General features: G+C 32.7%; 1 protein-coding gene across 1 annotated transcript in view; it reads right to left on the bottom strand.

The window, feature by feature from the left end:
• LOC123708213 overlaps positions 1 to 21,519 on the bottom strand; it is an 89,476-nt gene extending 67,957 nt beyond the window's left edge. Inside the window, exons 1-2 of the mRNA XM_045658798.1 lie at positions 21,134 to 21,519; positions 3,629 to 3,886 (exon numbers count right to left, since the gene is read on the bottom strand). Coding sequence (XP_045514754.1) covers positions 3,629 to 3,886; positions 21,134 to 21,149 — 274 coding nt within the window. The 5' untranslated portion in view covers positions 21,150 to 21,519. The remainder of the gene's footprint in view (positions 1 to 3,628; positions 3,887 to 21,133) is intronic.

Here is a 21,519-nt window from a genome sequence, read left to right as displayed (position 1 = left end):
GTTAATTACGCGTACCACTTTTCATTACATTGTTTACGACAAACACTTAGGCAACATCGAAACACTTTGCACAGTTTGCAAAGGACTATTTGTCTAACAGCAACGGAAATAGATGCTATTTTTCTTTATTATGGCATCTGAGTGATGTCCTTAAAACTTAATAACGTCAGAATCCCCAAAGGCAAAAAAACCTTTTTTGATTTGATGAGTTTGTAATAAGTTACCAACATTGATGACAATATTCTTACATATTATAAAACAGAGGCCGCATCTGTCTTGTAATAAGCACAACGGATTTTAGGTAATTACTATATTCTTGAGAAAGGTATAGGTGTATAATATTGAGCCAGATGGCTCGCAATTGCGTTGCCGGCCTTTTAAGAATTGGTACGCTCTTTTCTTTAAGGACCCTAATTCTTAGTGGGAAATACTTTAGTGGGCAGCTGGTTCCACATAGTGGTGGTGCGCGGCAAAAACTGCCTTAAAAAACGCTCAGTAGTGGAACGACGGACGTCACGGACGGTGATACGATATTTAGTTTTCCTCTGGAAAATAAATAATCAGTGGAATCAAAACAACGTGGATACCCTATGTGACAACTCCAATAGATTTGTGCAGATACATTTGGATTTACTTATGATTTATGTTGACAGGCTGATAGATGATGAACTTTCTGAGCCCGACTCGTTATCGATTCTAAGAAATAATGGTTGTCTCACAATGTTTTCGCCATAAGGGCCAATTACGCACAAAGAAAGAAAAACCTATTCGTCTCAACGTAAGAACACGGGGATGAAAGTATTCGGTCACCGTCAAACATCTTCAATGTAGCGCAATCAATAACAATGTATCAAAATCTAATACGTCTGGTATCTAATTACGAATTATTGGGTTGTGTTTTATTGTCCGGTTTCATTGATGGTCTTCCTATATTTTTTTATTTATTAAAAAAATAACAAAATATTATGCTAGCCATTCATATAAACGCTAGTCCTCACACCGTCCCATATATCCCAAAACTTACTACTTAATTGACTTCATGTCCATATTCGATTGCTTTCGATTGCTTTTGCCTTGTATCTCACTTTGCTCCAAGTCTTCCAGTTGTCTTTGCCTCATCTGCAACTGCACGACGCCAGGTTTACTTGGGACGGCCGAGCTTTCGCTTCCTTGGTTCTAATCAAGCGCCTGCTTGCGCATATAATTGGAATCTCTTCGTAATGTCTGGCCTATCTTCCAGTTGCAATTAGTGTTTCTCGGCAGTGCTCCCAATTTGCTCGTTAGTAATCAAAGAGAGTGCCAGTAAATTTCTTACCAGTTCTTTTCGCTTTTTTTTCGTATAGAACAAACGGTCAGGAGGCTCGCCTGATGTTAAGTGATACCGCCGCCTATGGAAACTCTCAATGCCAAAGGGGTCACGAGTGCGTTGCCGGCTCTTAATTTGTAGTCAATACAAATTTAGAAGCTTCCTTAATATTGACGTCCGTAACTTTCGCCTATAGTTAGTTCTTAAATATGTGAATGTGAAGTTGGAATATTATTCTAGAGCCTGTTATTTTAAATTGAGATATTCCTGAAACGTTTCAAGTAGATCCGGGGCAAGTAGTTGCATAATTCAATCAGTGTCAATAGTATGACCAGTCTATTCACCTCGTTAAGCTGCATAATCGAGTTCGCATATGCGAGGGCATTGCATGCGATTCGATTGCAATTCCAATTTCCGAAAACATTTATTCGTTTGGAGGGTAAAAATTAAATTTTAAATATGAAACATTGATCATATTTTGGTTTGATATCCGTTTACAATATATTTTTAATAAATTATATTATACCGTTCCTGGGTCGTTGGGGTGCTTTAAATTTTATTCTAGATATTAAACACTCGCGTACAACAATAGAATATAAGCGAAATAATGAAATGTTGCTATTTAACGAATGAATGCAACTGGTATGTATGACGTCATTGTTGTGATCGTAACCGTAGATTGTAGACATCGCTACATACGGATACTTCATTGTGGCTCAAACAGTCATTAAATATATCTTAACTGTATGTTAAATTCTCAATTACAACTTCTAACTCACAATTGTACACTTTAGTTTTAGAAAATCTAAAATGGAGAGAAGCGCTCGGTTACAATTTGTTAATGAAAAAGTGAAAAACGCAAAATTCCAATCCGTTTCAATCGGAAAGTCATGCATGAATAAATCGTGTCGCTGGTATTTCTATTGTGAGACTTCATAGGTCAGCGTTCAGGGTTTTGAAGCTGAATTATATCTACCTGTACCTGATTTCAAAATGTGTGTAATACAAAAACCATAATCATAACACCGTACTCTATGATTGGGTACTAGGATTTATTAATAATTTATTTGCAACATGGTACAAAAATATTATGGTGTTGGAATCCAAAGTTCGAATATTCTGCCACACATAATGGCGTGCTAATTTGCCTTGACGGGAATTGTACATATAAGTTACATACATTATGAGTCATATGACAATACTGAATTCTAATATTATTTTATAACTACATTGTCACGTTATCAAAATATTATTACATTATCAAATTAATATTAATCATAAAGTTTCAGTTATTTATACATATTTGCTTTTGTACATTAAGTCAATTTTCAAAAACTCTAGTTGAAAGATCCGATGTTCGTTAAACGCCTGAATAAAGCGTGTAAAATACAATACTTTGATTAAATAAAGAAAATTCTGGGAGACTGTTTAATTAATGTGATTATTGAGAGTAATTAATATATTACCATTTTAGAATTAATGCAAACTTAAATAAAGGGTATTTATTTTGACCGCAATAACAAGGCCACCGTACAGAAAATAAACAAGTTATACAAACTAACCCACACGTTGGGGCCGCGATAATAGGTGCCAACTGCGAGCATACTTATAATATAGATATGTAATAAATAAGTTTACATATATAATATTACATAAAATTAACCTAGAAGAGTGATTTCTGAATGCCGGATGACGAATGGGCGTAGAATATTTTAATATTTAATTATGTTTTTGTCATTTTTCAGAGAAACGCAATTTAATAATTTCCTTTATGAACGAAATATAACCAAACAATAACAATTTTCACAACAGTTAGAATACCATTCAATAGGTTGAGATTTTAGTTAAGGGGAAAACCTGGGACTCCTAAAAATCTCATAAATAAAATTAAAATAAAGTCAATGGCGCCACAAACTTTTTAGGTCTGGACCTCAGATTTCGGTATCCGTTTCATGATCATTTGTTAATCGAATAGGCAAGTAGGTGATCAGCATTCTGTGCCTGACGCACGTCGTCGACTTTTTGGGTCTAAGGTTTCCTCATGATGTTTTCCTTTACCGTTCGAACCAATCTTAAATGCGCTCATAGAGAGAAAGTCCTTTGGTGGACAGCCGGGGAGCGAACCTACGACCTCAGAGAGGAGAGTCACACGCTGAATCCACTAGGCCAACACTGCTCTTCACAAACTCCTAAAAAGGACACGTTATTGGAAACACTAAAACACAGTATCAACAAATTTTGTTTTGACCTATACGCAAAGTTACCTTAAATCTATCCAATGAGAAGCAGAAAACATGACATGATAGGTAATACAGTACTTACGAGTGCAATGCCTTGGTTCATCCGATGCGTCGCCACAATCATTACTTCCGTCACAAAATCGGTTTATAGGTACACATTTTTTATTGGCGCACTGGTACTCCGATATTCTACATCTAGAATCGTTGTTATGTAGGACCGGAAGTAGTTCCGGTTCAGGAATGTATCGGGTATCCTTTGAGCTCGGAGCTTCGGATACCACATCGCAGTCAGTTAAATGCAGTGTTACGATTATTAAATGAACAGCTAATGGAGTTATATCTGAAACAAAAGGTAAGGTTGATTAGGCCAGTTGAAATGTTCAATTAAGGCTTTCACGTCGTACTGAACCAGTAGATTAGCATCACTGGACGTCATAAATTAATACTATTATTCATAATAGCATATTTCTGTGTCTATTACATTGATCATTTTTGAAGTGAAACTTCTTTAGGCGCACGAGGGTAAAATTTGTAGGGATAACACGTAATAATAATAATATTTAGCGTCACAAAGATGTGCAGCGTTTTTGTCTAAGAAAAGGGAGAGAGCGATCATGACCGATTGAGAGAGAGTGAGAAAGGGCGAACGTAGTATGAAGAAAATAGCCATAGAGCAAGAGAACGGAGCAAGCAAGCGTGAAATATCGCGAGAGAGTGAGATATAGCGATCGTATCGCGCACAGTGCCATGGAACGGGAGGTGGGAGAAAGCTATAGTGAAAAAGATTGAGAGAGAGAATTAGGGAGATTGAGAAAAAATACACGCTATTGGTTGATGTATTCGTTTAGTAGTTACAAATAAGAACTTTAGATGTCATTACTGTCGCATAAAACGTCTTGTGCAGTAAACGCAGATTTTTTATTTATTTATATTATCATTAGCACGGTACATGATCATCTATTGGGGCTTCTACCTTAGTAATAATTATGTTTAAACAAATTTATTTCTCATTACAAAATTATATTTTATTTACATGAGAAACTTAATATTATGTATATACGAGCGAGATACACGTCCCAATTTTAGTCCACTAAATTTAATTTGACATACATTTTAATGCCCCCTTGAATCTGTCAAACACGCCAATATTGCGAATTTTAGATGGCAACCGATTAAACAGTTGCACACCCTCATACCCAATCGACCTCTTCAAATAATTTGTGCGCGGCTTCGGCAAGATAAGCAAACTCGCTCGACGAGTGTTGTGTGTTGGTTGTGTCCTTGATCTTTTTAAATGATAAGCTGATGATGGAAAGAGCCATTTAATTTTTTTTAAAGATACGATTGCTATAAACATACAGTTGTTTAATAGTCGATGAAATTATTAATAATTAATTTACAAAGAAGTTTCACTTCTGACATGTGTACATTGTAGGGACACACTTTTTTTAAATAGTGAGTAGTAGATTTTGTGATAAGGTACAGAAATACATTTCTGTGCTTGATTGATTTATCGATTCGGGACTCCAACGCGGTCTGCGTTGGAGTCTAGTCTCTCTATAAATAAATAAACTAGGAATACAATTCTCAAACTATAAAAGCCTAGGATACGCAATTATTATGTAATCTGTTTTTGGCAATAAATACAATTCTTATCAATATAACTATAAAGTTGAACAATTAATGAATTTAAAAAAGCTTAACGTTTAATTGTTATAGTTATTCATGTGGCCTTTTTTGCGAGTTCAGCGAAGTTGAACAGTGCGTTATGATAGATTAAAGGTAGAAAAGAGAATAAATGATTGGTACGAACGGTGATTGACGTGAATTTGACGTTCTGTGTTATTTTTTTTATAGGGGACGAACGGATAGGAATCCGTTCGTCCCCTCCTGGCTCGCCTGATGTTAAGTGATACCGCCGCCCATGGTCACTCTCAATGCTAGAGGGATCGCGAGTGCGTTGCCGGCCTTTTAAGAATTGGAACGCTCTGTTCTTGATGGAAGGATTTTGGAATTTTTGTAAGAGCAAAATTTTGTTTTATTAACATAATGGTGACAGAAAAAACAATATTTGCAGTAAAAATTATTACAATTACATATATCTATATATATATATTGAACAGTCCAGAAATCCTTGTGGCGCCTACCATTTTTATATATTTATTTAGTTAATGTTAAGGGTATCCTAATTTTAATTCAGTAGTACATTACGTACTTACTTTACGTTCCTTTTAATATTAAGCTTTTTTGATATATCTTTTACTCTTTTGTTTTATTTTACATACATAAAATAGTGTTAAATATGGAACGGAGAGTTTATTTATAATTGCATAAAATATATAAAGATCATCAAAAAGACTCAAATTTGAAAAGTAGAACATATACACCACTTTTGTTTTTTTTTAAGGCATTATATAAAGAATAACAATATAATTAATCTAAAAATACCTTTTATTAATTAAGAAATATAATTGGAACAGCCCAATGATTATCGTCTTTTGTTTTCGCCTTGTTTCAAATTTAGAATTTATTTTGCAGTTCGGCCAAACGATTTCTTGACTTTGTTTCACAAAAGACGAATTAATAGGATATGTAAATGGCTATTAGTTCTATATTATAACTGAAGTAATGTACGCGACGCGAGCAAATTTAATCTTATATGTTAATTGAAATGATTTAATTTGTGACTACGAGTATGCTATCTCGCATATCGGTCTGTCAATATGAGTTTTGATGTAAAGATTTTGTGATAATTGCCGCTAATCAGTACTATATACTGAATATTCGGTTATTAATTAATCAAAAATCACCATAAGTTGCAACTAAAAAAACGTTTCCTTACCAAAATTGATGAGACAAGCAGAAATTCGTTATCTAAGGAATTATAAACAATGTGATTATATAAAAACGCAGCTGAAAACTATATCTTTAGAAAATTTAAAAACATGAAGAGTTTCATTGAAGCAATCTCCATTATCCAGGATTCAAAAGAAAATTATATCTTTTTCTCAGCAAAACTCCCGAGAGTTAAAACGGATTGTTCACGGAAACTGTAATCAATCTTCCTCGGTTCTACACGATGACACCTTTTCATGCTTGTATTGGATTGAACTATATCTATTGTGTTAGATGTTAATTTATGCATTAAGATAATTCTGTCAGACATCTCTGTAGACTATATATGTCATACTCTGTTACACTTACAAGTGTAAGTGTAATCAAATATAAAAATCACCAGTGACAAGCTACCGTTTTGGTCTCAATCTGTATTTATTTCTCGATTATTTACCTGACTATTTTTTCCTCCACCATACGAACAGTTTAAATCGCGAACATAGAGAAAACCATTGGTACACCGTGATGCGAATCCGCGATCTCAGTCACGCCTCTTATGCCTAGGCAATACTGTTCTTTCTAATTAAACACTAAAATTAATATAATACACTTATAGTGTAGGCTATTGTGTTAACCATGCATAATAAATTGTAAAAAGAAATTATATTTTTAAATTAAATCCAAAAAGTACCGACATAAAATACCGCTTTTTTGTTATTTTCTTGATGACACTAAAACCTTATATTTTATTCCACCATCAACCAAAGTCTCATTTATTGATAATACATCGTAGCATACAGTAACCCAAATTCATTGCTTTATTTAACAACTATTTGAAATCATTCGCCATTATGTTTAAGAGTAAATAAATATAACTTAAGTTACCTGTGTCTATTGATTGTGTCAAAAAAAAGTATAGATACGCGAATTAAGAATAGAAATAGACAACACTTGAATTAGTTTTTATCTCTGGAAAATATCGAGGCTGTATTTAAGTCTCATTAATGAAAGATGACCTTCGTACTAATTAAACAGAATTATAGGGTTGATGCGATTGACCTTTTGTATTTACGTTACACAACATTTTTATTTTTTATTTTCCTATACTATTTTCTTTGCTTTAGGAACTGGGAATAAGAGGCGATTAAGAATGAATAATCAGTGTCTCGAATGTGTCATATTACATTTAAATTGGCATGATATAAAATAGAGAGAAACAAAAACTTTAGTTCCCTGAGTCGTGGAGATATTAATGATTTTAGCTACTTGACGTAATAAATTCTACATAACACTTACAATTTCATAATTAAACTACTGTCGCACGAGAATAATACCTTAGGTTTGAGCATTGAACATGTTTATAATAGGCAACTGGTTTCATGGTGTGTAACCACTTGTAAAAGATTGACGTAAGTAATTAGTACATTCCTTTTAATTATGAATTATCAAATAGTATTGTCTTTTGTTAACATAGCTTTTACACATTAAGAAAAACACTTTTTGAACGGATTGAAGCTATGTATTATTATTAAAAACTTATTATTATTTATATAATTCTAAATTTTTCTGACGTTTCGCGTGCTTTTCAGCGTGCGTAGTCACGGGGTAGTAGACCACGCACGCTCACAAGTGTTTTTCTTAATGAATTATCAATTTGCATGGTTGCAGTTACTAACAATCATCTTGTAAACAAAAAATGGCGATTAAAGAGAGTGGCGAAGAGATTCTCGCCAGTTCTTCTCAGCCGCTCTACGCTCTATGGGCCTTGGAGTAGATGTTAATTTAGAACATTTCAATTTTGTTTTAATAGTTTTCGTTCGTATACATAGTTACATAGTAAATTAATTTTAATTTGATTTTACACACACTTACCAACCTATAATTACTATTCCAAATCGAACTCAGTGGAATACGAACAAGAACGAGCAAAGTTTTTTAAAATTATTGTCTGCGTTGATGTTAGTTTGAAACATGTTTGTATGTCACGGTTATATGACTTATACTAAAATTAAACTCAAAAAATAATGATCGCAAGTTCACTGAATATTTTCAAGGCATTTTTCAATTTTCAGTTTCTATAGAATCATTTGTTACCATTGTTTTGTTAGGATAATAACAGCAAAACAATTCGTTTTAAATTGCAATGTTTTCGTTATTAAATTTTGAGACTATTGTTTTTCTAGATGTCTCTTATTTCGTCTATAAAAAGTAAAAGTCATATGTCCATCAAAATATCATGATGCATATATATCATGAAGACTCAGTCAGAGATCAATCTCTAGTTGATCACAATTACTGAACACAAGTTCATAAAGTTCAGTAAATTTATGAAGTTCAATTTAAATATAAAATACCTATTCGTATTAATCAAAGACAAAATCATATCCGAGAAATAGAGAACCAGATGTTGTCCACAAACTGTGAGAAGTGTTGGTAGGACAAACCCCCCATTGGTCTGACCAACGAAGACAGTAGGTCTCAACCTAATACTCTGAGAAAAGTTGCGGATAGAGCATTTCAAACCCAGGCACGACCATCGAAAATGAAGATTTTAATACTATTAAGATGCTTTAATACATATTTCTTGAACACAAATAAACAATATTTAAGAGTCTAACGAAATATAAATCAAGTTTCGTGGAAGCTAATGAGTTCTGATACATTTTTAACAGTGCAAACATTACATTTTTAAATTATTGTACATTTTTTTAAATATACCTTTGTATTAAATCCGAGCAAACACTGTAATTTAAACATAATCAGGTCAGAAAAGGACGGAGGTTCTGAATTTTATAAATTATTTTCGCCCGAATTATATTTACTTTCTAATCCATTTGGTCATCAAAAACTTCGAATTTTTAGTTACGGCAAATATTTTTAAGGTCATAAAATTCCTAATATTCAGCTTACATAAAAATATAACCAGTAGGCGCTTTGATCTTGTATCAAATGTCTGTATCTGGTACCTTAATAAATGTTCTTTATACAGACTTAAATTCACTGACTTTACACAGATACAGAATTATAAAAGGTCTAAGGTCAACTCAACACAATTAAATTCCGTGGCTGTCTCATACCATAATTGTTTTCTTCACTATTTTTCTTCTATAAGTAAGTGTTATATGCACATATTACATTGGTGCGTAGCTAAAATTTAATCGCTTGACATTTTTAAATTCCCATCTAGATAAATTATTTGATGAATAGAAAATGTAAAAGTATTTTAATCAAACCATTGTATCATACATATTAATCAGAACCAATATCATGACAAACTGATTTCAAAGCATTATTAATTTTGAGAGCTTTATTTGTGCCTATTTATGTATTAAAATGAACGAATATATTATGCAAACTATCACAAAATGCTTACATCTTTTTCCTATTATCTCACCAACTATTACAAAATAAAACAGTATCTTTTAAATATAATATTGTTATATGTTATCGGTAACTTCCAACAGCGATTCAAAACTTTTTCTATGCAAAGTATACTACTGCTATATTTCATGGTAACATTTATATTATGCTATGCCTATATATATATATATATATATATATATATATATATATATATATATAGGCATAGCATATATATATATATATATATATATATATATATATATATGCCATATTAGCTCGAATAAATAAAAGACCCGTCCAACTAGATTGATGTCGAGGAGGTTGGCATCCCAGTGGATGCAAAGAGGCCAGTGCAGGGCGTACTGGAGGTAAATGGAGGAAATACGTCTAGAAATAGTCCAAATAAAGAGGCTGATGATGATGATGCTATATCGTAAATCCTAAACCTATCTTGTGCACATCATGAAACATTTCATTCACAAAGGTTTGACCACTTTTGAAACTTGGGCCAACGAGTGTACAGTAATTGTTTTCTAGATTTCTCTTTCATATAATTAATTTTAACTTTCCCGCAGCTAAGTAATGCTCCGTGCACGGTAATGAATTTAGCTCACGGCTCAGAAAATATATATATATATATATGAAGTTCAACGAATGAGCTCATCTTTTGTTACAATTGGTTAAGTATAAAAAATCCACAAATAATGAACACACATGGTCGGTTCCTAGAGTGGAACATTAACATCAACCAAAGCTAATCAGTTGTTTATATGAAGACCGCTTTAACTATGTATGAAAGGTATTAAATCTAAAATTAACTTTCGTATTAGTCAAGGGACAATTTAATAAACCCTTCATATCTGAGAGATTTAATATATATCACGAACTTTATCACGTAATACAGAGATTCCCAATTTTCCACTATATTTGTCGAGGTGACAGAACGGAAACGTCATCCCTTCTCGACTCGGCATCTGTCAGCCTATTCGGGTCTTAGTTATTTAATATTATCTGACAGTTATTGTAACGTGATAACTTATAATATTTTGAAATTATTATTAGTTGATCAGTATTGTTACTAGTATATCATCACGTCACAGACTCAGGGAATTAAAATAAGCCTTTCTCTGAACCATGCTTACTTAAATCAGTGAAATCAATCGGGTTTTTAAATACATATATACCTGTATTGTCCTTTAAGTTTTTATAGAATAGGCTACAAACGAGCAGTAGGTTGATGTGAACACATACGCTGCCACACATGGGCTCTGTTTACAAAAGTCCGTCAATTTTGTTCAGAAATACTTGATGGACAGGTTCAACTTAGTGGTGGTGCGAAGTGTCTTAAAAACTAATGTCACAACGAACATATAAGGACTATGGCTGTATGACCTAAATCTTTGAGATCATTTCCTTCATAGATAACTTTCTCTTTCAGAAAGAGGAATTCTTCATTAATATAGTGTTTTCCAGTGAGGGTTAGTTTCTGTTAAATTAGTACACGTGCTAGAGCTAAACTTTTAAATGTATGTATTTTAATTGGGGAATTATCTTTAAATGTATCTTTTATATACATTATTATCTTAATTATGTCTAATAACCTATGTGTTAGTAAATATCTTTCTCTGAATAATTTTAATTACTTAGCAAAAATAGTTTTAAAACTTATCCAGTAAATAACAGTACAATTGTCTCACACAAAGCCCCGATACTATAGAAATTAGATTTGGGAACAGTCGCTTTGTGCTATCGGGAATTACAACTTTAGTCTATGAGACTGTAAATATTGGGTTTAAAGTTAAATGGACATTGGAATTGTTAACAAAGGACTTTGTAAAATTTAAATTAAGCACGCGAATTTTCAAAGATGATCTACGGACTGATTTTGATATTATTCAAATAAAACTATTTCACGAAATTAAAACATACGAGTATAAACTTGGCAAAATATTAAACTTTATTATATATATATAACCTTATTATCGTTGCTATTTTTTGTTAGACTTCAAAGGAGGTATACAATTTGAAGCGTGTTTATTAGTTGATTCGTTAAGTATTTGACTTTTATATATCATAGATATTAACTATGGCTAAGTATGACTTCCGTATGTGAAAACCGTATAGGATTTGATGTCCTAAAATCATACTTAGTTCTAAGACTGAAAAAGGAAATTTACTGAATTACAAGGAATATATAGCTATATCTCATGTGTGACTATAATTGTTTTAACACATAAATTTTGTATTGTATTACTCAGAGGTTGTTAAGGGCATACTAGAATAATTTATAAGAAAACTCTTTGATGTGCTTATATAAGATATATACATACAATTAAGCTTTTAGATTAAAGTATTTCCACGTTAGGCTAGTTCCAGTTTTTAATGCTTTGTTCTAAGATGAACATACCTTTTAAGATATTATCTTCTGGTGTCCTCTTAGCTCTTACAAAATGTGAGTTTTAGGTCATCCATGTTCATCTACGTAAGCTTGAATAGCCCTTCCATTTTATATTTTTTCCTTTTAGGATGCAAATTAGACCGTGTTGTCTAATATTCGTTAAATATTTTTTGTAGTTGTTTTTTTTTCTTTTTAATGGTCTGATTTATTTATCTAGTATATAAATATAGTATCTATGTTAGTTATTTCGACTATGTATTTGCATGTTGTTCCCACGAGAATGTAAGTGCGTGCTCCTATTTCACCATGCCTCCTGCTGTTAGAGGATAAACCTTTGTTTTTAATTAACTTTATTATTAATAATGTACCACAAAGAACGGTTCGGTGGCCGTCGATACACAATCTTATACTAGAATAATAAGTCCTGAGTACATATCGTTACAATATCTTTTTACCAGTAAGAAAGGCACACAATATTATCAGCCGTAAGGATTTGGAGAAATTCTATTAGTTTGGGAACAAAGAGAGGTTAGACTGATGCTAATATCTTCCCTCACGATAGTTCTCAAAAACGCACTAAACACTCACTATAAAATTCTAAATAGTGGACGTAACTAACGAAACCCGAGTAAATCTCAATAATTACTCAACCAATAAATGACGATCGGCTGAGAAAAAATATTTTCGATCACCCTCATCAAAAATTATTAAATTGAAATTATGTATTTCGAACAAATAAATACATGTGGAACATGTAATGTAATGGTGTAATCGTAAAACTAAAAACTTGGCGATTAAAAAGAGTGGCAACAAAGCGTCCAAATCCTATAAAGACTAAGTCAATGTCAGTTTTACAGATGTCAATGATTCTACCAATAGAACTCTTAATTATATATTAATTTATTTTATCAGTTTGTTCAAGAATATATTCAGTTCTGAACAGTCAAAAAACATAGCCAGGATACATTAATCATACACGTAAGTCAACATACATGAATATATATCAGAAAATCTAGCAATTGTAAGCGTAGAATTTTCATAAAACTGCCGTCTCGCCCACATGGGGTCAAAAAACAAATCTTGTAGCTTTATTGCATTCCTAAATAAAGCTAGCCAACGCGTTCTACGAAAAGGTTAACAAGAAAATGAAAAACATTTTCGGGATAAATTGAATTGAGTTTTTCTCGAAACTTTTTAAAACAACTTGTGCTAAGGTGGCTGTTATGGGTAGAACTAAAATGTATTAAATCTATTTAAGTTGTTTATTTGTTGTAGTTTGTATAATATCTATATATAAGCGTATACAGCATGAACAGGCCGGCAGAGTGTTCGGACTAATACCTGCAGCTGAGTTTCATCATTGGATATCAAAGCAGAATACAAAATACCATCCGTATCGCCTCGATGTCCGTCGCTCCACAACTGAACATTTCTTACGGAAATTTCTGCCACACACCACCACTTTAAGAAAAGAGCGTACCAATTCTGAAAAGGCCGGCAGCGCGCTTGCGAGCCTTCTGGCAGTGCGAATGTCCATGGGCGGCGGTATCACCTAATGCCAAGTGAGCCTCCTGCCCGTTTGCCTACAGGATCATAAAAAAAACAGCAGTTTAATCAACAGAAATGCAACAAACACAATAACAAGCAGTTAATATTGCTGTTTTATTAGTATTGCATATGAAATACATTTATCAAGATCTTTTGTTTCATACTGTGAATATAAGTACACAATAAATACATGTATTATTCCAACTGCACAAAACTGTTGAACAAAATTTTAATAAAATAATGCAAGAAATATAAATATATTTTTAATTAACATACGCTATAATAATATCCTTCGCCGACTATACTTCGCACGTATAAAATAACGAAGCATCGTAGAACCCGGAAAGTAATTGAAATTCCACGACACGTCGTAAATAAATAAGAAAATAAACTAAGGAATCGTAAAAGAATCATTGAAGTCAGCTCACGCATTAAGAAACGTAAATTATCTTGGTACCAGTTTTTGTAATTAAAAAGTGTTGTCTGTGTATATATGTTAATTTTCGTGTAAGACATAAAAGAGCAGCGTAGTAACAGACTATATATAAGATGTTTACTAAACTAAATAGTATTTTAAAATGAAAGATTTATGATAGAAGCAGAAAAGTCCTAAAATAAACATAAAATTCTATTATAACTATAACGTTCTATAACGTTTTTTTATTGTGTATTTATTGAATAACACTTCATGACATAAAATTATAGGGCGGCCTTATCGCTAATCTCGATCTCTTTCGGGCAACCATAGTAAGGAAAAAATATAACGGGTAAAACACAAGAAAAAAATGTTATAAAAAAGAATATAGTGTCACCAACCTTTAGATAAAATAAACATAAATTTAAAAAATCAAATCTCACGGATTCATGAATTGCGATGCACTACAAAAGAATCAGAAATACAAGAATTACAAAAGTCACGATTGAGCAGGATAGGATATGGTTAAGAAATGTTTATGAAGAGTACTTAAAAGTGTATAAAGACTAAGAAATTTTTAAGGGCCAATCTGAGACTGAGGTAAAGACCTTGAAACGCCGGCTACTATTAATAAAACTTTATAAAATGTTTATTTAAATGTCATTCATGTCGAAGCTAATAACGTTTGGTTTTACAACTTCAATATAACATTTAAGAAGTGGTCAGTTAGAGGGTTCACCCTTTAATATTTAAAGGATCCCTTAAGAGTAGTTTCAGGTTGAGGAAGTGATTATTGGCGCTTAGAGTCGAATCCTCAAATTTTAGAAGTGTTGGAAGAGCTTCTAAATTATTACGCTCGAGGGATTTTCCTTGTCCTAAGGTATATATTGCGAGGCTTTGAATGGAAGTAATATTTTATACCTTTCAGAAACAAATTATGAGTTCAATTGTATGAGCATTAAGGTTCTATATACGTATAATGAAATTAAAAAGGAATGGGGCTTTTTATTAGAGAAACGTTTAAAAATTTATATATTTTTTCTGTTTTGTTGCCACGATAAAAGTTACACAAAATTTGTGTTATGAATTTACGGCGGCCTTGTATATCGTGTACCAATCTGAAATAAACTTTTGTTTTCTATCAAGAATGAAATTTATGTGTTATCAATATAAAATCATAAAGTATGAGTACACCGTAAATGAAAAACGGCCTAATGTAGTAAGTTGCCAATACTTTTATTGTTTTTCGAAGTAATCTCCGTTCCTATTCTTCCTTAGGGTCTCTTCTATGGCATTTTCGTTTACTTTCACCGCATCTTCAGGACTCAGATATTCAACAGTCCGTTTTGCGCAGTGCGCTGTAGCATTGTCGTGGTGAAGGAGGATCCTGTTTCGAGGGCGCTGCTGTCGATTTTTTTCCAAGACAACAGGCAAGCGGCGATTGACATACAAGGTATCATCTTTTAGTACAACTATTGCGAAATGACCTTTCCAATCGAAGAATGAAGCAAAAAATTTTCCTTGACTTCTTCCTTTCTCCCACTAAGCTGATTGTCTTTCGGTTTCGGGTTCGTATTATATCCAGCTTTCATCACCTGTGACGATGTCGATTACAGAATTTTAGTCACCGCCGTTGTGTCAATTTTAGTCATCTTACCTAACATTTGGCGACACCAGTCCATGCCAAGGTGTTTCTAGTCATCGGTTAAAGTGTGGGAAATCCATCTAGTACAAAGCTTCCTGACGCCTAAGTGTTCATGTAATATTTTTTGAACTTGACTCATAACAATGCCTAAGCTTGCCTGTATCTGCTGATAGGTCACTCTCTTATCTTCCTCTATCGTCGCACAGCTTTGATGTTATCTTTAGTAGTTGCTGTTACAGGTCGTAAAAACAATTGTAAATAGTGGCACGAGATGGGGCTTCATTTAGAAATGCTAATCGCAGCCTATCGTAGCTTTGTTGTTCAGTAAGCCCACTACGAAAGTCATATTAAATAATTGACCAAAAATTTTCGCTCGTTAAACAACATCAGATTAATTCAATTAACTATATATTTTCTCCAATCACTTTATAATAAAAGAATTCTGATATTTAATAAAGATGCAAAGTTTTCATAAGATTGAGAACATATTCCAACTCTGAACATGTGCAGATAATTCCTTCAATAAAACACTTTTATTGCGCCTGGCAAGCTCTCGTGTTTTTATGGTCTCCTGTTACAAAAGATTGTAGCCTCCGCAAGATGATAAATGACGAAAATAAACAAAGATATTCTGGCATAGTGTGTCAGGTTGGTTTTGTTCTCAAACATATATTTACCTAACAGTGACAAAATACTTTAGTAAGAAATATTTTGTCTAATTATAATTTTAAAATTTACTGTCAGATATTACGCGAAGAACCTGTATAAGTAGTAATAGTAAAAACTCTTCGCGTGAGAGATAAAGATGTAAATTGTTCATATTTTTTCGTCGGGCAGCCAAACGGGCAGGAGGCTCTACTGGTGTTAAGTAATACCACCGCCCATGGACACTCAATCGCAGAGGGCTCGCAAGTGCGTTGCCGATTTTAAGCATTGGTACTTTTTTTTTGAAGGACGCAAATTTGATTTTGCATTTTGTTAGCATATTAGAAAATATATAATAAAAAACGTACGTAACGTTTTTACAACACGTAATATTAAAATATAAAATTAAAAAATCTCCCAACTTTCTGTAATTAAGGTTCTCATTATATTTCACTTAAAACATTATCTCTTGTCACTTGACGCCACGAGCAATGAATACAAAATGTCTCACTTCATACTTCATCACGCGATTCACATCATTCAGGACTTTCATCGTGAGTCAGGTTTTGTTTAACCTTGAGAGGCGGCGCGCCATTTTTCCATTGAATTCTTTGGAGTTTGCTATAACCCTGGTATCTAGTTTGAAATCTTAAAATATTTGACACGTATTTTTATTTTTATGTTTTTAAACAGTTTTTTCATATAGTTAACTACTTTCAGTAACTTATCTTTTTTTTAAGTCCGGCTTACTGTTAAAATTGTTTTCCAAGTGTACAAATTAAGCCCAATCTATGTAACGACTCAGACAACTGAAACTTACTCCACTCCTTTAGTTTTCTTAAATTTAGTTTATTTAAATAATAAGTACAAACAGAAACACATAAATCTTAACTAACTGAACCTCACCACAAATTTTTACTTTCTGAAATCTTAGCAAACGTATTACAATTACATGCGATATAAAAAACCATAAGGCTGACCCTTTTTAAGGGAAAAAAAGAAACTTTTTAAATTCTAAAGCTTAGATAATATTCCATTTTCTTTGTTGGAGGGGAAAAGGTGCAAAAAGTGCTTGTTTAAGAGACGACCCTTATACAAATTGAACAGCCGCTTAATGACGGTCGTGCTCGAAGGGGCTAACTGGACGCACGTACGTAGTACTTTTACCCCAGCCCCCTCCATTTCAATCTGCGTATGTAAAAGGTCTATATATCTATCTATCATTTTAAATATATTACAGTATATTTTGCAGCAATTTTTTTCAAATCAAACAACAGGCGAAGAATTTCTCCAATGTTTTAAATCTTTTTGATTTATTCCACACCGTTTGTTATTTAATTATATATATTTTACACTTTGAGATGTATTACAGTAGTATGTTTATTGACTATATACGTTAAGAAAAAAATAATATTCATCATTTAAGTAGTATCTTCAACGTTTTTATGCCAAAATTGGAACAACACTGAGGAAATAAATTTGAACAGTAATTAATGATTGCCTCAGTTAAAAAGTGTTGGCCTAGTTGAGCGCGTCTCAACAATGAGCTCGTACGTTTGAATCACGGCTGTGCACCAATCGTAATTTCTATGTGCGGAATTAACAATCGCTCGTACGGTGAAGGAAAACATGAGATAAGTCTGAGAGCTAAATAAACGACGACGTGTGTCTGGCACAAGAACCTGATGCTAAAACATGGTCACGAAACTTATACAGAAAATCCGAAGCCAAGACACAAATTGTAGTAGTATTTTGAGGTAGGAAGTAAAAAGCACTTAGACCTGGCTTTAACTCTAACTAGTTAATAATAAAAATAAATAAATTTAATAAATAGTTAGTAATAAAACGTTAACTTAGTTCAGAAAAATATATATTATATAACTAGTATATAAAATTATCATAACACGAAAATGAAATCTGACATATTATTTTAGAAATGTATACATTGTAATAAAGATTTTACTTAGTACGGGTATCTGGGATTACTTAGTACGGCATGTCAACAGTAAAAAGCAATAAGAGAAATTAATGTACAACGAACGTTAATATTACAAAAATATTATATTTTTTAAATAAATCTAATGACAGTCTGTCTGGTCGTTATTCTTCACTTTCTAAAGGTTGTAAGGTGAGCCGGGTCGAGTAACCAGACATTAGGTGTACGACCTCTTTGATTCAGACTACAATATAAAATTTCATTTTGAGGTTTAATATTATTTGTGAAAAATAAAATGCAATTTTGCTAACGCGATTTGTACTGCATAGCGTACATGCTTAATGTGTTACAATATTTTCGCCCGGCTTTTAAAGTCAAAATTCACAGTCAATTATAGAAAAGTTAATGAAATAGCACTATGTAATAATACGTTATTTCGTTTCGTAGGAAACCAATCATTTTAGATGTTGGTAAGCTTTATTCATGGCAGTCAAACGAATGACACAATTTGAATTAAGAATATAGTTATGAGTATATTTTCCTTACTATTGGTTCCCTGATGGTATACCAAAGGATACTTTTTTCTATGTGAATTTGAAGCTTGAAAAATAATGGAAAATCTGGCCTGTCTTAGGTCCAAAAGTCGTCGACGTGTTTTAGTCACTGAAGGCGCTGCGATAAAATAATTTCCCAATTGGGCATTATAAAAACAAAAGATATTGTAATTAGCTTCCAATTTCTATTTGGGGTAAAAAAATTATCTCTTCCCCGAAGGAGAGAATTCTACAAAGCCATGGAATGACGATAAAATTAAAAACTCTTATGTTATCTGAAGAAGCAAGGAATAAAAAGTAGATACCTAATGGGAAGGTCAGAATACCTGTACCCGAAAGACATCCCTACTAAATGACCGAAAACTCCTTTTGACAATTTCCTGATAGAACGCCTTGCAAACTACATAAACATGAATGATGTATTCATGATAATATGAATTCTTATTGTATTCTAAAGGTTTAATTTAACATAGGTTAAAACAAAGAGAATTTATTTTTTCCATTGTACTCTAATCTGTGTAAAATATTTTATATATTATTATATATATTTGCTCGCTAATATAAGGCTCTCAACCATGAGTTTGTGCCTTCAAAAGCCGGCTGTATACAGTACATTCAGTGTACATTAGCAATGAACAGTTGTATAGTAAACATCGTAAGTAAAACAAAAATGAAATATTATTTGGATCATGGTTGGATTTGAACACATGCATGGTTGAATCGCAGACGTATTAAAGCTAACAAAACGCTTAAAGACAAATTAATAGCTGATTTTATGAATAAGAAGGTAAGTCTCAACTCGTTTAACAATGTATTGGGTAGTTTAAAGTTTACCGCAGAGTCTGATAGTTAATGTTCTTCTATACTTAAGTAAATTGCCCCAGCGGCGAAGCTAAGTGTTCTCTTGCATGTGTTCGCCACGGATTTTGGATTTGTAATAGAATTTTAATGCTAACTCTATGCAGAAGTTTGGTTTGAGTGCCTTAGTGAAACTAAACATATTTTTTTAGAAACGAACGAACGAACGAACGAATAGCGAAATCTTTAGTGTCTTAAAGTAACCAATCTATACATAATGTGAGAAATACAAATATATTGATAAGCCTGTTTAGGTTTAGATAATGAGCATTATATTTATAGAGGTAAAACGGTACGGTAAAATATAGTAACACTGTAAAAAATCACTGTAAAAAAATTGTTCAAAACATTCAAAGAAACTTGCCTTTATGTACCGAGGTATCCAACATGGCTGTGGATCCCTGCATGTTCCATCACGATATATACAACAAAAATATTACGCCATAGCTATAAAACTATTTAATCACCTTCCTAGAAGTTATAGATTATTGCCGTGTAATTCTTTCAAGGGGAATGTGATTAAATTTTTAAAGGCAAAGTGCCTTTTTAGCGTAGGCGAGTATTTCGACCATAGATTTAACAAACATTTTAAATAACTTAACTTTGACATTATTGTATGTTCTTAATAAGATATAGTATAAATTGATATGACATTCGCATGCCTATTTATATATGGCTGATTGTGCGGATTGAAAAAAAATGGAAATACTTTTATCCAATATTATAGATAGAAATGATAATCAGAGTAGGTCAGGTGAAAAACTCCATACATCAAATAACTATATGTCATAGGAATCAATGCGAGTGGTTCTAATACAAAATACGAGGAAATTCCTCGCCCTTCCAGTCGCACAATAAATAAATTCTATGGTAGTTAGATTGAAATAGAAATTAATATTTGTCTTGCGATTGTGGCAAGACCGATGTCTGAATAAATGAAATGAAATGAATATTGCTATAAAATTTTTCCTGTGTCTATGACATAGACAATAGACTTGTTCTGTCGAACATTGTTAAATTATTTGTCAAAACGTAGCGCAGTGTTCCTGTCGAGTGTATGAAACACGTATTAGATTTGACATACGGAAGTCATACTCAACGCTAAGGTGCGATTGTGCGACCCTACGACAGGCCAGTTTCCTTATTATTATTTTTTTGGGTACAGAAGAAAATATCAACCATTTTAGCTGGATTTCAAACGCTGTGTGACTGCGGAGTTGGAGTGACTACGAATATAATGATTAGCACTTAGGATTACGCCACCACTTGTTATAAAAAAATATTGATTAATTAGAAAAATTTGATATCTACAAATAAAAAATCTTAACAAATATTGGGAACTTTCATATTTGGGAAATTAATACATATGTAGTATATAAGATAAACTTACCTTTAAACCGAATCATTTTGATAATCACAATTTAACTTCACGATTTTAATTAAAATCTAACATTCATTTTACGTCTAAAATACTTCCTATTAATATAACAGTTTCCACGCTGCAATTTTGAGAGGAGTGTTGGATAAGTCTGCGTTCTAGCGCGGGAAATTGATGTCAAGGTTATGCAGGCTACACAATATAACCGCGTCGGACCGCACTCAGCCACTCAACACCTAGACATTCAAGCCCATGAAACATCCCTACATTCTAAATGAACACAATAATCTAATCTACCAATACTTAGCAGACGTTATATTAATATCCCTAATCGCGCATCACATCGTACTGATCCATATCAAATTTGACATCTCCCGCGAATCGAAACGTCCCGCGAG

This window comes from Pieris brassicae, chromosome 4 (assembly GCF_905147105.1).
Source record: "Pieris brassicae chromosome 4, ilPieBrab1.1, whole genome shotgun sequence".
Taxonomy (NCBI): Eukaryota; Metazoa; Arthropoda; class Insecta; order Lepidoptera; family Pieridae; genus Pieris; species Pieris brassicae.
The sequence above is the reverse complement of the archived record's forward strand: the minus strand, read 5'-3'. Positions and strand labels throughout refer to the sequence as shown.